Source organism: Eumetopias jubatus, unplaced genomic scaffold, assembly GCF_037043125.1.
Source record: "Eumetopias jubatus isolate StellerSeaLion01/CBP00866 unplaced genomic scaffold, mEumJub1_p1.0 scaffold_12, whole genome shotgun sequence".
Taxonomy (NCBI): domain Eukaryota; kingdom Metazoa; phylum Chordata; class Mammalia; order Carnivora; family Otariidae; genus Eumetopias; species Eumetopias jubatus.
The window spans coordinates 42,482,959-42,502,547 of record NW_028274818.1 but is presented as its reverse complement, the minus strand read 5'-3'; the positions used below and the strand labels follow the sequence as shown (position 1 = coordinate 42,502,547).

The 19,589-nt window shown below is 51.7% G+C and overlaps 1 protein-coding gene across 7 annotated transcripts in view; it reads right to left on the bottom strand.

The window, feature by feature from the left end:
• Window positions 1-19,589, bottom strand: part of CACNA1E (calcium voltage-gated channel subunit alpha1 E) — a 384,845-nt gene that overhangs the window by 54,133 nt on the left and 311,123 nt on the right. For 3 of the 7 annotated variants that reach the window (XM_088016637.1, XM_028121535.2, XM_028121536.2), the window contains 10 exons: window positions 18,817-18,934; window positions 16,961-17,028; window positions 16,127-16,224; window positions 11,704-11,760; window positions 9,942-10,583; window positions 9,201-9,511; window positions 6,919-7,075; window positions 5,655-5,784; window positions 4,882-4,941; window positions 4,034-4,140 (listed from right to left, as the gene is read on the bottom strand). In XM_088016637.1, coding sequence (XP_087872763.1) covers window positions 4,034-4,140; window positions 4,882-4,941; window positions 5,655-5,784; window positions 6,919-7,075; window positions 9,201-9,511; window positions 9,942-10,583; window positions 11,704-11,760; window positions 16,127-16,224; window positions 16,961-17,028; window positions 18,817-18,934 — 1,748 coding nt within the window. Of the gene's footprint in view, window positions 1-4,033; window positions 4,141-4,881; window positions 4,961-5,631; window positions 5,785-6,918; window positions 7,076-9,200; window positions 9,512-9,941; window positions 10,584-11,703; window positions 11,761-16,126; window positions 16,225-16,960; window positions 17,029-18,816; window positions 18,935-19,589 lie in introns of all 7 variants that reach the window. The other 4 variants (XM_088016633.1, XM_088016634.1, XM_028121537.2 and 1 more) reach the window with 2 other exon arrangements.

Here is a 19,589-nt window from a genome sequence, read left to right as displayed (position 1 = left end):
AGAATGAGGGAGAAACATACCCAGCCTCTGCCAAAACTCTGCCCATCTCCCTACACGGGTGTCTGGCTGAGACAGGAGACCTGAGTGTTCTTATAAATGCTTTATAATGTAAAAGTGTGCCGGGAGGAACAGGAAAGGTGCGATTGGGGTATCTTTCCGTTGGTTTTCTCATCTCCCGGTATGCCCCCCGCTTAGAAAGAAATCCCCTTCCCCTCCTCCTCAAAAGTCAGGAATAAAAGTTCCCAAACAGAATTTGTCAGGTTTACATTATAAAGAATCCCTTCACTTGAGGTACGCAGCTATGGAGAAGAGAGAGTTCTCTTCAGCCACTACGTAAATGACACATATGCTTATACAAAACATACATGACGGCAGGTGCAGACCTCTGCAGAAGGGCTCAGGGGACCACGCAGCTCTCTCTGAGAATTCAGCTACTGGCCATTCCTTCCCCTTGGTTAGGGGTAGTGCTCTTGGGACTTGGGTTGGGTTCTGAGAAGATCCTGGCTGGTCACGGTGAAAGGGATGCCAAGTCGCCTCGGACTTCTGAGGCATCACGTGACAGTGTTACCACGGCAATCGTCATCAGCTTTGCTCAGACTGAGTAACAGCCTGAGCAGAAGCCTCCGCAGGAGCCTCTCCTCAGGAGGAGGAGAGCGAGACAGGGCAGGGGTAAGGTCATCTGAGTGGTAGACATTCCCCAGGGGCAAATATATGGGTTATAATGATGAAGGCTGTAACTGCAAAGGAGGGAGGCCCTTGAAAAGCCTGCAGAAAACCCCACATTTGGCTTCCTCTTGGCTTGAGCCTCCTAGCATGGCCTGGCAGTGCGACACGGGCTTCCTTCTGCGGTGTGCCCTGGGCCAGGCCCTCACTCTGCTGGCAGGTGGGACCCCGGCCAACCCTACCAAAGTGATGGGAGAGCTGAATTCTCTGGTGCCTTTAATGAGGAAGGGGAGAGAAAAGAGTTAGGAAGCATGGCACATGAGCAAGAGAAAGCGTTACCTGGACCTCAGCAATGTGACGAAGGCCAGAGGAGAGGGGTGTGAGCCTGTCCCACGAGCAGGAGGAAGGGGAGAGGAAATGTGCATGGCCAGCTTGAAAGGATGGTAAAAGAAGAGAGTGGATGGAGAAGGATGAGCAAGTACCATTTACATTTCCAGGGAAATTAAGAAAAAGTTCAGGGAGTGACATCACTAAAAGCAAGTGATGGATCATAACTCTCAATCCATCACATAAGTGTGGACCCCAGAACCAGGGGATTCTTGGGGTTCCCTGCACTGTACCTGGTCTGAGGACCCACAGAGAGGCTTCGGTTCCGGGGCTGTTAACGCTTCCCCTGCCACCAGCACCAAAGCCACCACTGCCATATTTTCAAAGGGCACAAAAAAAAAGAACAAGATAGATGACGACCCTCCAGCCCACTGTCATCACTCTGGATCTGAGGAGAGACAACAGGACTGTGGACATGGGGCAGGCATGCAGAGGCTTCCTCTAAAACACACCTCCTCCCCAAAGGCACCTGCATACCTGCCCGGTTACCAGGGTGTGTGTCTTTGCGCGCGCGTGTGTATGTGTCTAAGACAACCAAGTTGTGGAAACCAGCCTGTGTTCATCTTCAACCATTTGCACACAGTATATATCAACACATACTTGGCTCCAGTGTCTAGACTTCAGGGTGTGATGAGAAAATGGAAGGATAAGGAGGGGAACTAACACCTAATGAATTATTGAACATTATATCAGAACCAATGATTTACTATTTGTTGGCAAATGGAATTTAAATTAAAAAAATTTATGGGCGCCTGGGTGGCTCAGTTGGTTAAGCGACTGCCTTCGGCTCAGGTCATGATCCTGGAGTCCCCGGATCGAGTCCCGCATCGGGCTCCCTGCTCGGCAGGGAGTCTGCTTCTCCCTCTGACCCTCCCCCCATCTCATGTGCTTTCTCTCTCTCTCAAATAAAATAAATAAAAAAATCTTTAAATTAAAAAAATTTATGATCATTCACATTGTGCCACGCCCTATGTGCTAAGCATGCCACACGCATTATTTTGACTGCCATTTCAGGGATGAGAAACTGAGGTTAGGAGGGTTACTACCTTGTTCTGTTGCTCTAGAACATGATGCAGGTAAGTAGAGGGGCTGGGATTCAAAGCAGGGCCTGCCTGAGTCCATAGCCCACACCTTCCTCCCACTCTGCCCTGTCACCCCAAGGAGCTCTGTTCTTCCTAAAAGATGGGGAAGATTCTTTCCCATACACTTCTCCCTCCTTGTGTTTTGTTTCTTCAAAGAGAGACAAACTACTTTACTGAGATCAAAATAAGAAAGAAGAACAATATGGTGAATAATATATGCAAATGGATTGATGAGAAGGGAACTTGACCTTTTAAAAACTCAAGGGTGCTATTTATCCCTAACAAAGTAAGTAGGCCTCTTTAGGAAAAAGACAGATTTTAATGATTTTTTTCTAAGAAGGAGGAAGAGGAGCTGGGAGTCCCCTTGGTAGAGCCAGAGTTGCCTTGATTTTTACCTTGGGGTGAGAATTTATACAAGGTCCAGATGATGGGGGAAAATACCCCGCTTTTGGGCAATTTCCTTAGAAATAGCTCAGACACATCTAATAGGAGGCTTTCTGGTTGTGAGAGACACAGGTGATTCCATGTGACTCTAATGGTAGGCGGGGGGGAGGGGCAGTTAATACAATGGTGTACATGGGGGACACTGAAATTGTCCCGCCAGCCCAGCTCAGGGCTACCCACGACATTCAACCGGCTCTCCTTTGGAGGGTCCCCCGTGGCTGGGACAGCAATGCAAATAGCCCACTTCTAGGTTCTGGAAGATCTTAAGTTCTTAGGACAGCTGGGGACCTTTCATCTCTCCTACAGAGAGCTCCCCACCCTTAGCTACTTGGGGAATGTTCCTTCTCAACTGTCACCCCACCTCTTTCTCCTCCAGGATGGAGAGAAATGGAAGCTGATGGTGTTTGGGGAGAAGAGGGGAAATGGATTAGCCCCCTCTGACCACCTGGACCTGGGGAGGCCCAACTTCTGCAGGTGCTCTGCCCCTTCCCTTTTGCAGTGATATCACTGACAGCAACTCCCAAATGCTTTCTTTCTGCCTCATCACAGTGTAGCCAGACTTGCTTAAAGACTCGGCTCTGTCTTGCACTTGGAGAGGCTGGAGGGAAGTCTGCTGGGCCACCTGGAAAAGGCGGGAGCTCTCTGGCAGTACAACAAGGTGCCGATGGGGCCCAGAGGCTGTCATTCATCTCCTGGGCACTCTACACACCAGCTTAGGGAAAAGACCCTGACCATGTGTGTTTCCTAGCTAGACCCTGGAGGGCCAAGAGAGCCCCTTCCTTGGCTGGATGCCACAGGAAATGTCAGCATGTAGTTAGTTGAAAACCTGCTACAGCTGAATCAATGTTTGGAAAAAAAAAATTCCCCAAATGTAATGAGCATGGTTTAGTCACCTGAATGTTCTCCTCAGTGCGTTATCAAGGAAGTTGTGAGAGTCTTATGTTCTGGAGCTAAACATATTAACATGGTTCTTATGTCTGTGAAGTAGCTCTGGGGTCCCCCTGCTCATGAGCAGAGAATCTCATACTCAAGAGTCTGCAGTCCCCAGCTATGCATTCTTCTTCCAAGCCGACTCTTTGTTTGACATATCCAAGAAAGGAAAGGGTACATGAGCTGTCCCTGGGTCCCTCCCTGAGCCCATGGAGGAACTGCCCACATGGGTGAGCACCTGCCCATGCTTGCTCTTCTCCAAGAGGAACTCCAGGGCCCCTGACTTCTTCCTCAGGACTCCCCCGGCTCTTCCTTCATCAGTGCAGCAATTTGGGGCAGGGAGCTGAAGCTATAAGGCTCGCCGGAGTTCCAGGGAGGGCAAGTGGGAACCAGATTTCCAGGGCGGCTTGCTTTGGCACCACTCTGAGTGGACTGCCTCTCATGCTGGCCTAGGAGAAGGCCTCAAATCAGTCCGAGTCTCAGGAAGAAGGGACAAAGGAAACTGAGCAAGAAAGAGTTACACTTACGCCAAAGCGAAGGCCACCAACGCGCCAACCACCACCACGAAGTCCAGGATGTTCCACAGGTCTCGGAAGTACGACCCGTCCTGCAGGATCAAGCCCTGGTCTATCATCTGAAGGAGAAGGATGTGAACAGCCGTGGATGAGCCCACAGGAGCTGGCAATGCACCCGGAGCTCAGGGCTTCCCCCAGGGCAATGCCCCTACTACCACTGTCTCCACAATCAGCCCTGCACAAGGACCTGAGGAGCAAGGGACAGGTCCCACAGGCTCTCTCCACCTAACTGTGAAGCTCAGGCCCCGTATCCTAGCCACCAGGGCTCAGCTAGACTCCTTGGTTCTCACATTCCTCCTTCCTTTAGGGGCTCAGAACACCAGGCGTCACCACATACGCACAGATGGGGAAAACCCCAGATGGGAGAGACTATGAACAAGATAGAAATGTGGGCTGTTAGGGTGGTGGGGACCAGACTGGTAAGCAGTGAGTGCGGCTGGCACTACATGTAGAGTCCAGGAGGACTCATTCCTCCTTGGCCCTTTACCTTGGCTCAAACCAGGGGGCACCCTGGGGAGGCAAGTACAGTGCCCAGGCCTGTCTGCTCTCCTGCCTGCCTGAGAGTGGACTGGCTCCTTCCTGGGCCACTCCCACAGGTCTGCCCCAGCCTAAACAGATCCACACAGCCATGCTGTGCCATGAAGTTTGGTCACGACAGACTTCATCAGACTTCCGAGGCCAAAAGAGGGGTCGCCAGAGGCCTGAGGTCTGTCACTGGCTGGTAGGTGGCAGCACTGGGGAAGAGCAGACCCATGACCCATCCAAACCCTGGAGCCCAGCTTTTCTCTGGAGGCTTTTACCTTTATGACCATCTCAAAGGTGAACACGCCAGTGAAAACATAGTCAAAATACCTCAGGACCTGTAAAACACGTACAGTGAAGGGCAAGAGGACCACGTGTGGCCACCAGGCCGTATACACTCCTGCCTACCCACACACAGGCAGTGCTGCACCCGCACCCCAGCTCACTTCTCCCTCAGAACAGAAGCATGGGCTTCTAAGTGCTGGCTGGACACAGGGACTAGAGGAGCCACGCATTCTGCTAGAGCCGCAGGACCCAGGGGTCAGTCCTTGGCTCCTCCCTCCCCTGGGCCAGAACTTAACTTCTTGGGTCCCAATTGCCCCACAAATCTCTCCCTCAGGACCTGGAATCCTTGTTGGTTGCAATCCTCCCCACCCACCCCCCGTCATCCCTCCGGACATACACCCTTGGGACCTCCAGGAGATGTCTCAGCTCCCTGGGGTAGAATCTCAGCTCCCCAAATTCATGCACATCCCTCATGACCTGACATCAGACCCCCCCACACACACACTATAGAAGCCCTTGGGCAGCTGCAAAGACTGGCTGGCTCTGGATGTAAGGCCCACCGCTGAAGCCTCAGGGCACGCGGTGGGGACTGGGGAGACGGGGCTGATCTGGAAATGGTCCATACTCTGCCCTGAGGAAGAGGAATGGGCCATTTCTTAAGCCTTCCTCATTACCCCAGGAACCTTCCTCAGTTCACCTTTAATACTGGGATGGGGAGGGGCTGGGACGGGGCGGGTCCCAGGGCAAAGGGCTCCCATGCACCCACTTTGTTGCGCTCCGAGTTGGTCAGGACGGGGTCCTCGGCTGCCAGGGCGATGCTGCTGGCCGCGATCACCAGGAGAATGCACATCTCAAAGTAGCGCAGGCTCACGATGTAGTGGCAGGCCCTGCGGATCCTGTGGGGCGGAGGAGCCAACAGAGCTGTGTCGGCTTCCCTCCCCTCCCCATTCCTTACTCCCCACCCTCGTGCACATCAGCCTCCTCCAGACAGCCAGGCCCTGGCCAGAGGAAGCCGTGGGGAGATCAATTTAATTTCGCAGGCACCACCCGTGATTTAAAGCTCCAGTGGGAGAAGGTAATCAGATTGGTTAGAGGCTGCAGTGTGTAAGCCAAGATACATTATCTGTAGGCACGTCTGAGCCAAGGGAGCAGCCAGCATCAGACGACATGCACTCCGCATGGCCACATGGTACCCTCCACTGTATCTCAATGTCTACTCCCCCACCATACAGAAACTGGGACATAGCAAGGAAACCAGAAGAACCAAGAAACATAACAATAGACCTTGATTCTAAGATTCCTAGCGAGAACAGCAACGGGTTTTCATGAGCCCCACGTATTCTGATTAGAGTAATTATGTTCTACAGACTGTATTCTGGACTTGGGTGACCTGACATACCTTAGCCCAAGTTCCTTCCTTCCCAGAGCCTTGCCTGAAATACTGCCCATGTGGTCACTGAAAACGTTTTTGTCTTGCTAGCCTCAGAATTAGGTCTATGTGTACATCTTGCTCATTTCCAGGGCAAAAGGCAGCTCAGTCTAACCTTCCAGAATCTTCTCTGCCACCCTCATCTCATGCCCCTACCTCTGCTTTGAGGAACATGCCCATTTCAAAACTCACGTATGGGACAGTGGGACCAATACTCTTAAACTTCAGTGGATGATCTTTCTATTCTAGGTTCCCTATTCTCAGTTCTGTCCACCACTGGAGTATTTGATGACACATCCCAAGTAGATTTCCTTCCTCCCACCCCACCGCTACACAACCTACTGACCAAATAAGAGGAATAAGAGTTATAGGGTCCTTTCCTCATGACATCTCTCATGCTTCCCTGTCTTAAATTACCTTGTAGACTCAGCACAGAGCTCAGAGGCTGTTCAATCCCATGACCCACTTCCACCAGTGAGCACCCCGCATGTTTCAGATGTCTGGCCACAGTCTACTAAGGGGGCCCTCATCTCTCCTTCTCATCACCCTGCCCTGGCTCTAACCCTGGTCCTGAACGGGGAGTGATGGGAAGGTGCCTTACGGGTTGGTGGTGCTGAAGATGAACATGGAGCTGTGGGGCACCATGGCTTTGCCCGTCTCACGCTTCTCCTTCTTCTGCTTCTTCTCCACCTCCTCCTCCTCCTCTTTGATCTCTGCCTCCTTCAGCGGACTGGCTTCTCCATCAGTCTTGTTGCTAACTGCCAAAGGAATGTGTTGAAATCATCAGAAACCTTGCCGCCTGTGAGAACGGTGCCCTTTGTTTCCCATGGGGGTAGGATCAAGAGGAGGGGAAGGGGTTAGAGGAATGTGTCTAGCCAGGTACGCTGCAAACACTGGGGGTGTTCACTATTATGCTGAGTCAAGCCCTTGCTCTCGTTCTCGCCTGGCTGTCACCCTAATTTTACATGGTATATGACTTTTTTTGCCATATAAATAATAATCACATTTCCTAGGGTCACAGAAGGCTTGTTCCTGCTGTGAAGTTTACAAAGCCGACATATCTAAAATCTAGATTCTTTGCCTATGTTCACTTCTTGAATTTTCACATCACTACACCCTGAGCGGCATGTACTCTGCCCATTATACAGACGGGAAAACTAAGGTTCAGGGAATTCAAGTACCTATCCTAGGTTCATACAGCTAGTTCCCAATTCCAAATCCTGTAGCCTTTCGATAATCTCCCACTGCAATGGAAGATTTTAAAAAGCCGTTACTCTTGTTTGCGGCTGACTTGCTGGCTCTTCTTGTTCCGGTCATGATTAATGTTGAAATGGCAATGCAATATTCATACCTCTATGGGACCATGACTGCATTCCAGGACGGGGAGGATGAAGGAGCCAGAGACTGAGTGGAGCTCTTGGGCCACCCTTGGTTTCCACATGCAAGTCACAGGGTGGGGTAAGTGGCAAAGAGGCGGAAGCTCTCTGAGCGGGGCAAGGGATGCAGTCAGCCTCTCCCGCTGTTCTCTCTCAGCTAATGACTCTACCCTGGAGCCTTGTGCAAGCAGCAAACCTTTGAGCTTCTGGCCCCTTCTGGGTCCTTCCAAGAGGTAACCCATCCAAAAGCCCTCTGATAATATGCTCTTACCTATGACCAAGGCCATCGACCAGCCCCAGAACAGGAACAGAGGAAGGTCAAACTTCTTAACATTTCTCATCAGAGAGGGTCCAAAGCACTTATTAGAGCATAAAATGAAACAGACACCAAAAGAGGTTGTCTGAAATCCTGAGACATGCCCAAGTCAACCCCACGAGCACTAGACATGGGGGATTTCATTTTCTAGAGTAGTATTGGCATTTTGAGTGCTGACAAGGTGATGGAATGGAGATGGAGCAGTGGAAGAAAGAAAAACAGGGAGAGGAGAAGACTGTTCTATGCAAAGAGAAAAATAAGGAAAAAGAGAGGCCAAAAAAGCAAGGGTGGAATCTATGGTCGCAATTCAGTGGCCATGGGCAGCAGGTGGGATTAATGCAAGAATGGGGGTGTGGTGAGGGTTAGGGAGGGGATGGGGCTGGGGGGGAAGTAGGGATGGGGTGGGCTTAGGGCGGGGATGGGGTCAGGGCAGAGACAGGGGTGGAGTTTAGGGTTAGGGCTGGGAGAGGGATGGGGTTAGGGGAGGAAGAGGGATGGGGTTGAAACAAGGATAGGAGTGAGGCCGGGTGGGGTGAAGGGTGGGGATGCAGGGGTAGGCCCCGTAATTTTTGTCTCTTCCTTTTGAGGTCCGGAGATTAACATCCATTGCCTGAGGGATCTAGGATAAAAACTGAGTAAAATCTCCTCGGAGGAAAGAGTAGATAAGAGTAACAGATTCATAAAATGTTAGTGCTGAGAAAGACCTCAGAGATCACCCAATTCAATGCTTTCACTGCAGGGCTGACAACCTGAAGCCTTGGGAGAAACCGAGGTTTGTGCAAGCCACACTGAACAGGTCTGGGCCATCTCCTGCTCCATCAGGGGTTCCCTAACCTGTCCAAGTGACAGGGCACCTTGGAGGTCCTGGAGAACACCACCAAATATTCACACGGTAAGTCAAATAGCTGAATATATATCTGGGTACCAAACCACATGTGTTCTCCTTGAAGTCTCTATGGTGGTCACAGGGGCCAAGGCTGAAGAAATTTTATGGGCAAAACTTAAGACAGAGAACATTTTTCCTGCAAACCGAGATAAAACTACTGCTATCATTTACTTGCTGAAGAATGACTTCGTCCTGCTGCTGGGGTTTTTCATGTAGCTTTACTGGGTGACTTCAGAGCCACAATGGTCCCCAGCCCTGGGTGGGATGGGCAGTAAGGGTGAAGGGGGCAGGGACTGCGTTCTCACTGTGAACCACAGTTGAGTCCACCAAGGGGCCCACGTCGGGGATGGCAACAGTGACGCTGGTGCTGTCAGTGGTGGCCTTGTCTGTGTTGGTGGCGCAGGAGAGGTCAGGCTCACTCTGGCTGATGGCCCTGCCCATGTCCAACTGCACGTCGCCCAGCAGGGCCCGCTCACTGCTGCCCTCCACCTCCTGCTCGGTCAGCGCTGTGTCCTTCCCCACTTCCAGCTCCGGCTGGGGCAGGACCAGGGGCATGTTGTCCTCGTCGAAGGCTCCTGCCAGCCCAGAGCCTCTGGGCACCATCAGACTGTTGGTCCTGGAGGGACAAAGGAGGAGATGGCTGTTGCTCAGATCAGAAGAAGCTGTTCTCAAGTGGCGGGTGAGCCAGGCAAGAGGGAAAGGTGAGGGAAGCCCGAGGAGCCTTGCTGGAGAGCGTGCCAACCGCTGCCTCCCACCCCAACCCACCCAGGCAGGGGGCAGCTAAGACCCCCAGGCAGTGTCCAGGCCTTGTTCCCATCAATCGGCCCGGGACCCGCTCCCAAAAGGAGATGCCCTAGAAGAACAGACCGGGTTTTCAAGGGGACAGCGTCCATCACCTATCATAGTCACGCATATCTTATGAAGGATGTGTTAGCATCTTCTCCATTTTGTAAAAGGGAAAACGGAGGGTCAGACAGGATTGTATTGAAGAGTCCTTCACCCCCGCAGGGCTAGATGCCTCTGGGGCACGCCTGTGACTAACTTACCTCCTTAAGTCTTGGCCTCGCTCTTCTTCCTGGATCGTGGGTGCCTTGCCCGCGTGGCCGCCCCTGGGCTCGCTGTCCTTCTCCCCCTCGGGGGGCGCCGCCTCATCCAGACTCCGCTCCTGGCTGGCAGACCTGCTCCGGGAGGTGGAAGACAGCTCCCTGCCTTCTGTCCTGACGCGACGGTGCCGGCTGCGCCGCTGGCTCTGCCTGTGTCTGGCACGGTCCTCAAAGGTCACCATGGTCTCCCCTCCCCCAGCCTCCAGCTGGGTCGGATCACAGTTGCCATGACAGGGCCTGGCCAGCCACGGTGGCTCCCGTTTGCCCAGGGACAAGGGGCTCCTCTGGTTGTCCAGGGCGCTCGACAGGTCCCCTCCATCCCCCTTGAGGGACCCCCCACGGCTGATGCGCTCCTCCTCACACTTCTCCAGGCCCAGGCCCTCGATGGGCCTGGGTCTCCGGTAGAGGCTGGGGTGGGCATTGAGTGGGTTGAGGGCACTCAGCGGGTTGAGGGGGTTGAGGGGGTTCATTGGTGGGGCCTCCTCTTTATTGAGGGCCTCCTGGCTGGACATCTGCATGTGCCTTCTCAGCTGGCTGGTGCGCTGCTCCCACACCGACATGTGGTGCCGGCGCCTCCGCTCCCTCCTGCCAAAGGGGAAAGGGCGAGGACCACGGTCAGAGCCTGATAGCCGAAGGCCAGGGAGGGAGCCACTGGGGTGCAGACCAGCCCTCAGCGGCCGTGGGAAAGGGGCGGGACACATGGGGGGCGGGCAGCAAACGGGAGAGCCCAGGACCTGCAGACAGGAAGCACAGAAAGATGCAAGGAGCGGAGTGGGCCACACACGAGTAGGTGGTGGGACCAGCGCCTCCGAGCATGTGGGGCTTCCCACTCTCGTCCCTGCTCTGCAGTCGTCAGGGGGGCGGGGGGGCGGGGGGTGGGCATGAGCCCGGGATGGAGCCCCCAGGGCCTACAGGACTGCGGTACCAAGGCTCACCCGGTCTGCACTCCCCTGTTCTCCTTCGCTCTCAGGACATCCACCTATACCCACCCTGCGCTCAGCACTGGCCCTTAATTCCAGGTCAGAGAGCTTTGCTCCCCCCACTCCCCCAGCTCCCCCTGCCCCTCAGATGGTGGGGGGCACAGGCTGAGAAGTACAGCGGCCGGGTCCGACGAGAGGAAGCCTGGCGACGGTGACTAGCAGACCCGTGTTGGCATCGCCCTCCAAAAACGAGAGTGCCGTGGCTCTCTTCCACGACAGCTGACGCAGACCATGGCACTGTGTGTGCCGAGAGCGCCGGCCCCTGCTTCTCAAAACCGCTGCCGAACGCTTCAGCCCAGGGGCTGAGATGAGCCCTCACGTGGCGGCAGGCCCACGCAACGTGACGCGCCCAGGAGCGGGCTCCCGTGGGCGGGAGGGCAGTCCCTGCTTTCACGCACATGTGCCCACACGCACCCTCACGGAGGCCCGTGCGCCAGCCCACGGGCGAGGCCCACGCGCCGACACGACGTGCCCACACCAACGCGTGCCCACTCGCGGGCCGCACAGAGGCGTGCACAACACACGGGGTCACGTACCGTAGACACACACTGAACTGAGCACAAGTGGAGAGGTGCAGAGGATAGCGTCCACGGGACACACGCGCACACCACGGCACACACTGACATGCACACCCGGCGCCACTGTGTCCGCGGTGAGGACGAAGACACGGTGTCCCCACGCACACACATGACCGCTCACAAACACGCAGACCGGTACACACATACAGGTGGCCGCTGCGTGGCTCCCACATCGACATGTGGTGTCTTCTCCTTCTGTCTCTTCTGGGAAAGAAAAACGAACAGGTTCAGTTCACCCCGGCCTCTCGGAACCACAAGCCCCACAGCCACCAGCCAGTGTCCAGGGAGAGGCGCAGAGTCCTCTAGGTGCCCACACGCTCTCCACATGCCCGCTGCCCTCTGGAGGCTCCCCACCTTCACCTTGCCCAGGAAGTGACCTTGGATTCTGTGCAGACACATGGATCCGGTGCTGGAAGCACACATGCAGGTGCAAAGGAGGTCTCATTTCATAGAGGACACAGCTTCGGGGGCTCGGTCATCATGCCCCGCCCCCGGCACTCACGCTTGCCCCTAAGTGCCCTTCGGGGATCTATCCTGAAAACCCTACAAACTCGGATGAGAGTTGTATTCCCCCCAATCACGTCTAGGACATTCACATGGGTGTGACCGCCCCGCCCCCAAGCTCATCACTCCAGTCACATAACACATGCGGGAAAACTGCCCCGCCATGCAAACCATCAGAGCCACAGAGCAGCCCATGGCCAGGGGCAGGGCCACCCTGCCATAGGCTGCTGTCCATGTACTTCAGGACATGTGCAGCACCCCTGCGGCTCTGCGACCCAGTGACCCTGGCCAGAGGCCTTCCAGGCTCCGTCTGTTCAGCCAGGTAAAGCACAGCCCCAGCCTTCTCAGCCATGCGCAGGGGAGGGGGGGGATCTTTCTCCAGACACACACATGCTGTGCCCTTTCGCTTACAAGGTCCAGACAAGGTCAGACTGGTAGGGTGTGGGCATCACCCACAAAGGCAAATGGGACTCCTAAAAATGAAGCTCTCAGGGCAAGGTCAACGCTCAGGTCAAGGACACCACAGGTGGGACACCTGTGGAGCGAGCTTGCCCCCAGTCCTGGGCCGACAGATGCAGTGTGGCCCACTGGGCCCTGCCTAGACCTGGGGGATGCTTAGTGACCGTTGTTCCCTCCCTGACCAATGGAGAACATGCTAGGCCTCGTAGCACTGCTCAACTGCCATGTCCCACATCCACAGAGAAGCCTGATACATGGGTGGGCTGGGGGAGGAGCAGCAGCTGGTGGGAGCCTCACTTGGCATCTGGAAGAGGCACAGTGTGTACAAGCATCCACGGAGTGGGGGCAGACATCACTGCGGAGATGCCTGTGAGCTCCCCGACTGTGTGCACCCCTCAGCAGGGGCAGCTGCAATGCAATGAGGCCCACATGGGGTGCCGCTGCCAAGCAGCATGGGTAACACATAGAAATAGAAGGACACACTCTAGCCAGGCAGCAAGCACACCCACTAGAGAAAGCAGACGCTATCATCTACTTGCAAATCCTCAAATATTCAAATATCAGCTCTCCAGAAGCACATGTGTAAGAGTTTAAGTACATGGAAGAATTCTCTCATGAACGTGCGCGCGCACACACACGCACGCACACGCACACACACGCGCACGCGCGCACACACACACACACACACACACACACACACACACACCAGGCAAAGACAGACCCAACTTTTAATTCCCATACAAATCAGATACACGCTTCAAACTCCACTTCTCCACTCACACATACACATATCCAAATTCACAGCCCATCAGCAATACACCATCTTTCCTAAAATCACACAGAGAGGCATCGACATCTCTCCAACTCGTGCATATGTGACCTCACATACACCTGACATTAACCCTGTGGATCAGGAAGGGCAGCAGCATTCTTCCCATTTCAAAGATGGGGCAACAGAGGTTCTAGGATCCTAAGTGGTTCTTTCTCCAAGGACACTGAGCATGGGAATGACAGAACCAGCCCTCAGACCTTCTGATTTGTAACAACGCTCTTTTCAGGTTTCTCTAGGGACAGCCACCTCTTCGCCTGTTCGGTAGCCCAGGATTCAGTGGTCTTGCCTGCACTCCGGAGAAACACACACCCCACCCCAACATCGTTCCCGTCAGCAGTACCCACCCAGCAACCAGAGCTGGATCTCTGCTCATCTTGGATGGTTGTAGCACCTTCTTCCACCTCACCGTGCCCAGACACGCATTACAGCTCACTGCCTACAGCCCTATGCCTACCCGCATTTCATTCATTCTTCCATTCCACAAATAGGGAGTTTCTACTCTGGGCCAAGCATTTTCCCAACTCACGTCTCCAAACCCACTCTTCCCCAGGCTTCCTCATCTCAGTAAATAGAACCACCCACTCCTAAGTGACAGCCAGCCCTCCCCATCAGCGTGTTTGCATACCTGCGTGTGTGTATTTTTAATCCAAACACATGAGTGCAGGGAAGGTGGGGAAGGAACGACTCAAGGCCCAGAGAGTATTCCAGAGAGAAAGGAGTTACTCTACCTTTCTCCATCAATCTTTAACAAAGTTTGAGGGCCGTTTTTTTTTCTCACTCACAGAGAAGGGGCTCAGAGGCCAGGCCTTCAGTTTTGAAAGGTGAGGGCAAGATGATGACCGTCCAGGGGAAGAAGGGCCCCACACAGAGCTCTGGAATGACTCTAAAGGGCAAGACAGAGAACACTCAGAGCCCTTCCCATGAGCACTTGGCAAAGAAAGGCTCCTGCTGACCAGCTTCAAGTGGTGGATGACAGGGTCTGGTGTCCGGATAGAGTCACACCTCCCGGGGGTCTCAAAGCCTCCCCATTGATCCCCAGGGCCACCCATGCAGACCTCAGTGAGGCTCAGAAGCCACAAAAGGGATTCTCAGCTCCTCCTCCAACACTTTCTTCCAGCTACACCCGGGGCCCACGCCTTGCTAGTTCTACCAGCAACCACAGGTCCAGACTAGATCCTTAAAGTCTACACTCGCTGCTCTACTCTCTCACCTGCTATTCTCTCCCTAAACCACTCCAACTGGATTCTGTTCCCACCGAGCCGCTGAAACTGACGGTCACTAACAACGTTTGTTTTGCCAAACCCAATGGTCCCTTTTCTGTCCTCAGCTTATGTGATCTTTCAATAGTATTTAGCTGCACTGTCCACTCACTCCTTCCTGAAGAGTTTTCTTCTCTAGGTCTCCAGGATAGGACACTTCCCTGTTCTTTCTTCCTACTCATAATTGCTTCCCATTTATCTCCTCTGTGGGTTTCTCCTCTGCCAGACGTCGAGGCACAGGAGTGCTCTGGCCTCCATCCTGAGCAACTCTGTCCCACCAACTCTGTGCCAGTTCACGCGTGCTGATAGTTTAATGCTGTCCAAATACAAATGGCTCCCCCCAAATCTTTATTTCTAACCTGGACTTCTCTTCCAAGCTTCAGACTCATGTAACCAACGGCCTATTCAACATCTTCACTTGGATGTCCTCTAAGTATCTCAAATTTTAATGTGGCCAAAATGAACCTTGGATTTCCACTGTTCTCCAGACTATCAGTAAGTACCACCACCATCTACCTAGTTGCTTAGGCATCAAACCTTAAAACATGGGAGAAATATTTCTTTTTTTTTTATCCCCACCTCCATCACATTTAATCCATCACCTCGTCCTATTGGTTCTCCCTCCAAAGCACAGACTGAATGGGATTACTTCTCATTTCCTCCATTGCTACCATGGTCTCAACGACCATTACCTGTCACCTACTTTACCCTTATAGTCAACCCTGGCTCCCTGCCTCCACCCTTGGCCCCTACAATCCATTTTTCATAGAGCAGAGCAAACTTTTAAAATATTTATCATGGGGGGGGGCACCAGTTAAGTGCTGGCCTTCAGCTCAGGTCATGAGCTCGGGGTCCTAGTATCAGGCCCCGCTTCGGGCTCCCTGCTCAGCGGGAAGCCTGCTTCTCCCTCTCCCTCTGCCCCTCCCCCTGCTCATGCTCTCTTTCTCTCAAATAAATAACATATATTTTTTAAAAAGTGTAGGTCATATAGTATCCATCCTTCTGCCTTAGAGCCTCCATGGTTGCAATTAGAATAAAAGCTAAAACGCTTCACCTGGGCCTCCAGGATCTCCCTGGCCATGTCTCCTTCTATTCCTCCTTGCTCCCTGCCCACCAGCCACACTGCACCTCGCTGGAGAATGCTCCTCCTTTGTAATTTTACATGACCACCTTCTCCACATATAGATCTCTGCTTGAATTTCACCTCTTCAGAGAATCCCTCCCAGGCTGCCTGTAAGTACTCCACCCAATTCTTATTCTTCTGCATTATTACCCTGTTCTATTTACCTTAGAGCAGTTATCATCACCTAAAATTATTTATGTGTGTTAATGATCCATCTCTCTCACTGAAATAAAAGCTCCAGGAGAACAGAGACTCTGTCTTGCTCACTGCTGTATTCTTAGGACATTTCCCAGCATGGAGTAGGCATCCTCCGATAATATATCATTTTGAGTTGATGAATTGGCTGTTAGCACAGGAGCCCAGGGGTCAGTGAAGTGGGGACAGCCAACTCACTCGATAGAAGGCATGTTGGGTGCAGACATCGGGCTGACCTCCTTGGCCTTCTGCAATGCATGTTTCTGGTTGAAAGCCTCCTCTTCTTCTTGCTCATCCTAGACACAAAGCAGAGATGGCCTTGCCTGGGATCCCCATGAAGGAGAAGAGCTCCCTTGGCTCTCCCCACAAGTTCTGGAGACCAGGTGAAATGAGGAAGGCAGGAAAAGGGGTTAAACAAGGCAGTAGAAGGGTGGGTGACCTCAGGTGGCCAGGTGCCAGGCACCTTAGGAGACAGAAGCCTCCACAGCCCTGGCATGGCCAGTAATTCTGGTCTCTACCCTGTCCCACAGGCTTCCCCACCATTCCTCAGGAAAGCCATGGAATTCTACCCCAGGCTCTAGCCCTCGGTGGAGCCCATGGCTATGGAGGTCAGAAGCTGGAGCTGACACCTTTCAGATGTTCTGCAGTGCCTGCAAGTGATGGAGCAGGGTCCTTCCAGGCAGACCTGCCCTAAAGTAAAATGCTAAGACTGTGCGTCTACTTACACCCTTTCCCCTGCCCAGCTAAGTGGCCTCACCCCAGGTGATCAGGCAGGGACCTCATCCCCTCACCTACATTCCTGGTGTAAGTGTTCCTTCTTTGTGATGACACTGGGAAAAGCCAGTTCAGGCGAAATGACTAGAGCTACTAAGAAGACACATCTTCTCAGCCTGCTCTGATCTTCACATACATTATTTTACTTGATCCTAACAATAATCCTGTGAGGTATGCAAAGCAGATAGATCATTCCCATGCTCTAGATGAAGTGCCCAATGGCACAAGAGAATCATCAGATCTGCAGAGAATGCTTACCTTGGTCAGCTCTTGGGCATTGGCCAGATTGTCCACAGCAATGGCCAAGAACACATTCAGCAGTGTGTCTGGGGTGATGAGTTAAGGACAGGCAAGTAAGAAAACCAAAAGGCTTTAGCAAGACTGAGAAGGTTTCTCGAGGTCTTTGCTGCCTGGGATCCAACAGGAACAGAAGCTACCCCACAGCAACAATTAAGCAGAGGTTATGCAGCCCTGTCTGAAGAAGAATATCTCTTCTTCCTTCCACATGGCTTCTCTTTGCCTAGGACACAGAGATAGCTGAATCCAATCACTCAGGGGCCAAGTTGGAGTAAGGGGGCCTTTGACATATATGGCCCCCACTCATAGCAATATTGAATAGAGAATCATGGAACAACATGACAGTAGGGAGCTCAATGCAGGAGCTTACCTCTCCTTTCTGGGAGGCTAGAATTGAAGCCCACCCAGATCAAGATCCTACTCTGTTCTTAAAGGTGAAAAGAAATGAGATCCCATAGACCCATCACTGAGCGGCTCTCAATAATGGAATGCTAACTTCTCTCGTTCTTCTTATCCTAAAAGGCTTCCATATTTCATTTAACAAAAATGTCACAGAGCACACAAGATCATTATGGAACCCATTTCCATTCTAAGCTCTAATCTCTGAAGTCCCAATTTTCCAACTCTCTTTGAGATCCAGGTGTTGTGGAATATAGAGCTGGTTTTAGCATCAAAGTCCAGGTCTGACTACCCTCAGAGGAACAGGAAAATCAAGGTGCCATTGTGACACTCCATTTCTGTGACGCACTGCGTAACTTTATTCTTATGGGTGTCTCATGTTTAGTTCATAGTCTGCTCTGGCCCCTAGAAATTTTCAAGGCAAAAAAGTTAAAGGAGTATCTTGTCTCTGTGAGACTATGGGAAAAGCAAAAGTGCAGCTACATCACATGGCTCTCCCTTCTAACTCCATCAATGCCATTTCAAGGCAAGTCCCATCCCCCCCAAACATCTAGTGATTGTGTAGAAGTCTGCAGTTCATAAGGTACATCCAAATAAATGACCTCATTCATTATTCACAACTAACAAAGGGATCAATGTTGTTATCCTCCTTACAGATGTGAAAACTAAAACTCAGACAGATTAAGGGACTTTTCCAAGGCTACACAACTGGTAAGCAGAACTGCTGGTATTAAAACCTAAATCTTCCTAGTCTAGATCTTATGACCAGGTAAGGGTATGGGAATTAAATGTACTTGATTTCCAGTCTCCCCTTAAAATTTAATAATTGTTTGACTTTGAAAGTTATTTCTTCTAAGTCTTAGAAGGTAAGGATCAGATGAAATAGTGCCTGTAAAACATTTAGTACAGGGTCTCACGAATAGCACAAATACAATAAATGTTAGCTATGCTAAATAGTATTAGCATTAATCATAATACAGATATTTCTGAGATCTTATTATGTGCAGGTCCTATTCTATATTAACATATAATTAATTTATTAATATTACAATGTGACCACTATTTCAGCCTGGAGTTATCTTTGCCATCTCTTATTTTCCCCAGCTGATAGTATTTCCAACTATGCAAAATAAGAGCCTCACATGTTATTATTTTGTATGCTGAAGATTTGGATAATACTTTATCTCCTTGTTTATAATTGTCTTCTTTACCCAACTAATACACAAGTTCCTTAAGATCAGAATCCTTGTTTCTCTTAGTATACCAAGCAATATCCACCCCACTACCACCCTGACTCCCACCCCCCGGCCAAAAAAACTCACCCACCTCTACCACCACCACCATCACCACTACCACCCTCCTTAAATGCTGGTCCAGGCAGGCAGGCAGCATGAAGAGGAGTATCTTAAAAAGGATACAGTTTCCAAACAAGGTGAGCACAATGAAATAGATAGCTGACCACATGCCTGAGCTGACCCCACCCTGGGAACGGATCCCATTGTACATCACCTCATTCCAGTCCTCCCCTGTTAGGATCTATGCAAAGCAAACAACAAGCAAGTCAGAGACTTGGGTTGGTTGAGAAAATGGGGCCAATGTAAAAAGGAAAATTCTGGCCTCGGTCTTTTCCGTCTACCCCCTTGCTTGGTTATTCTGCCAGGGAGAAAAATAAAGTCACTTCCATGAATAATTCTAAACTTTCTTCTGATAAGGAAGATAATGTTAGGCATTGAAAATGGAAAGAGAGCATCACAAGGGAAGATTCTTTTCTGAGTCTGACTACCGACTCCCTCCACTTCCAACTTGGCCAGGCCTATGGGAATCACACAGATCAGGTGGTCTGGTCACGACCAGTCCATCCCAGGGGAGCTAAGATACAATTTGTGGGACAGCAGCACTATTAGAAAGAACCTCATGGGTTCCAGTTTCAGAAACCTGGGTTCTGGTTTAGCCTCAGATTCTAGCTAAATAGTGTTTTCTTTAGCTCTCAGCATTATTGATTTTTGAGTTTCCCTCCATGATTTAAAAACATATTTTTTGTGGGGTGGGGGGAGGCGGGGTGGGGGGAAAAATTCATTAAATGGACATATGGGTCAGAAGATGCTTTCAATTTCAGAAAACCATAAATGTGATATGACAGTTTTACTTCTTCCTTACCAATCTGGATGATATTTATTTCTTTTTCTTGTCT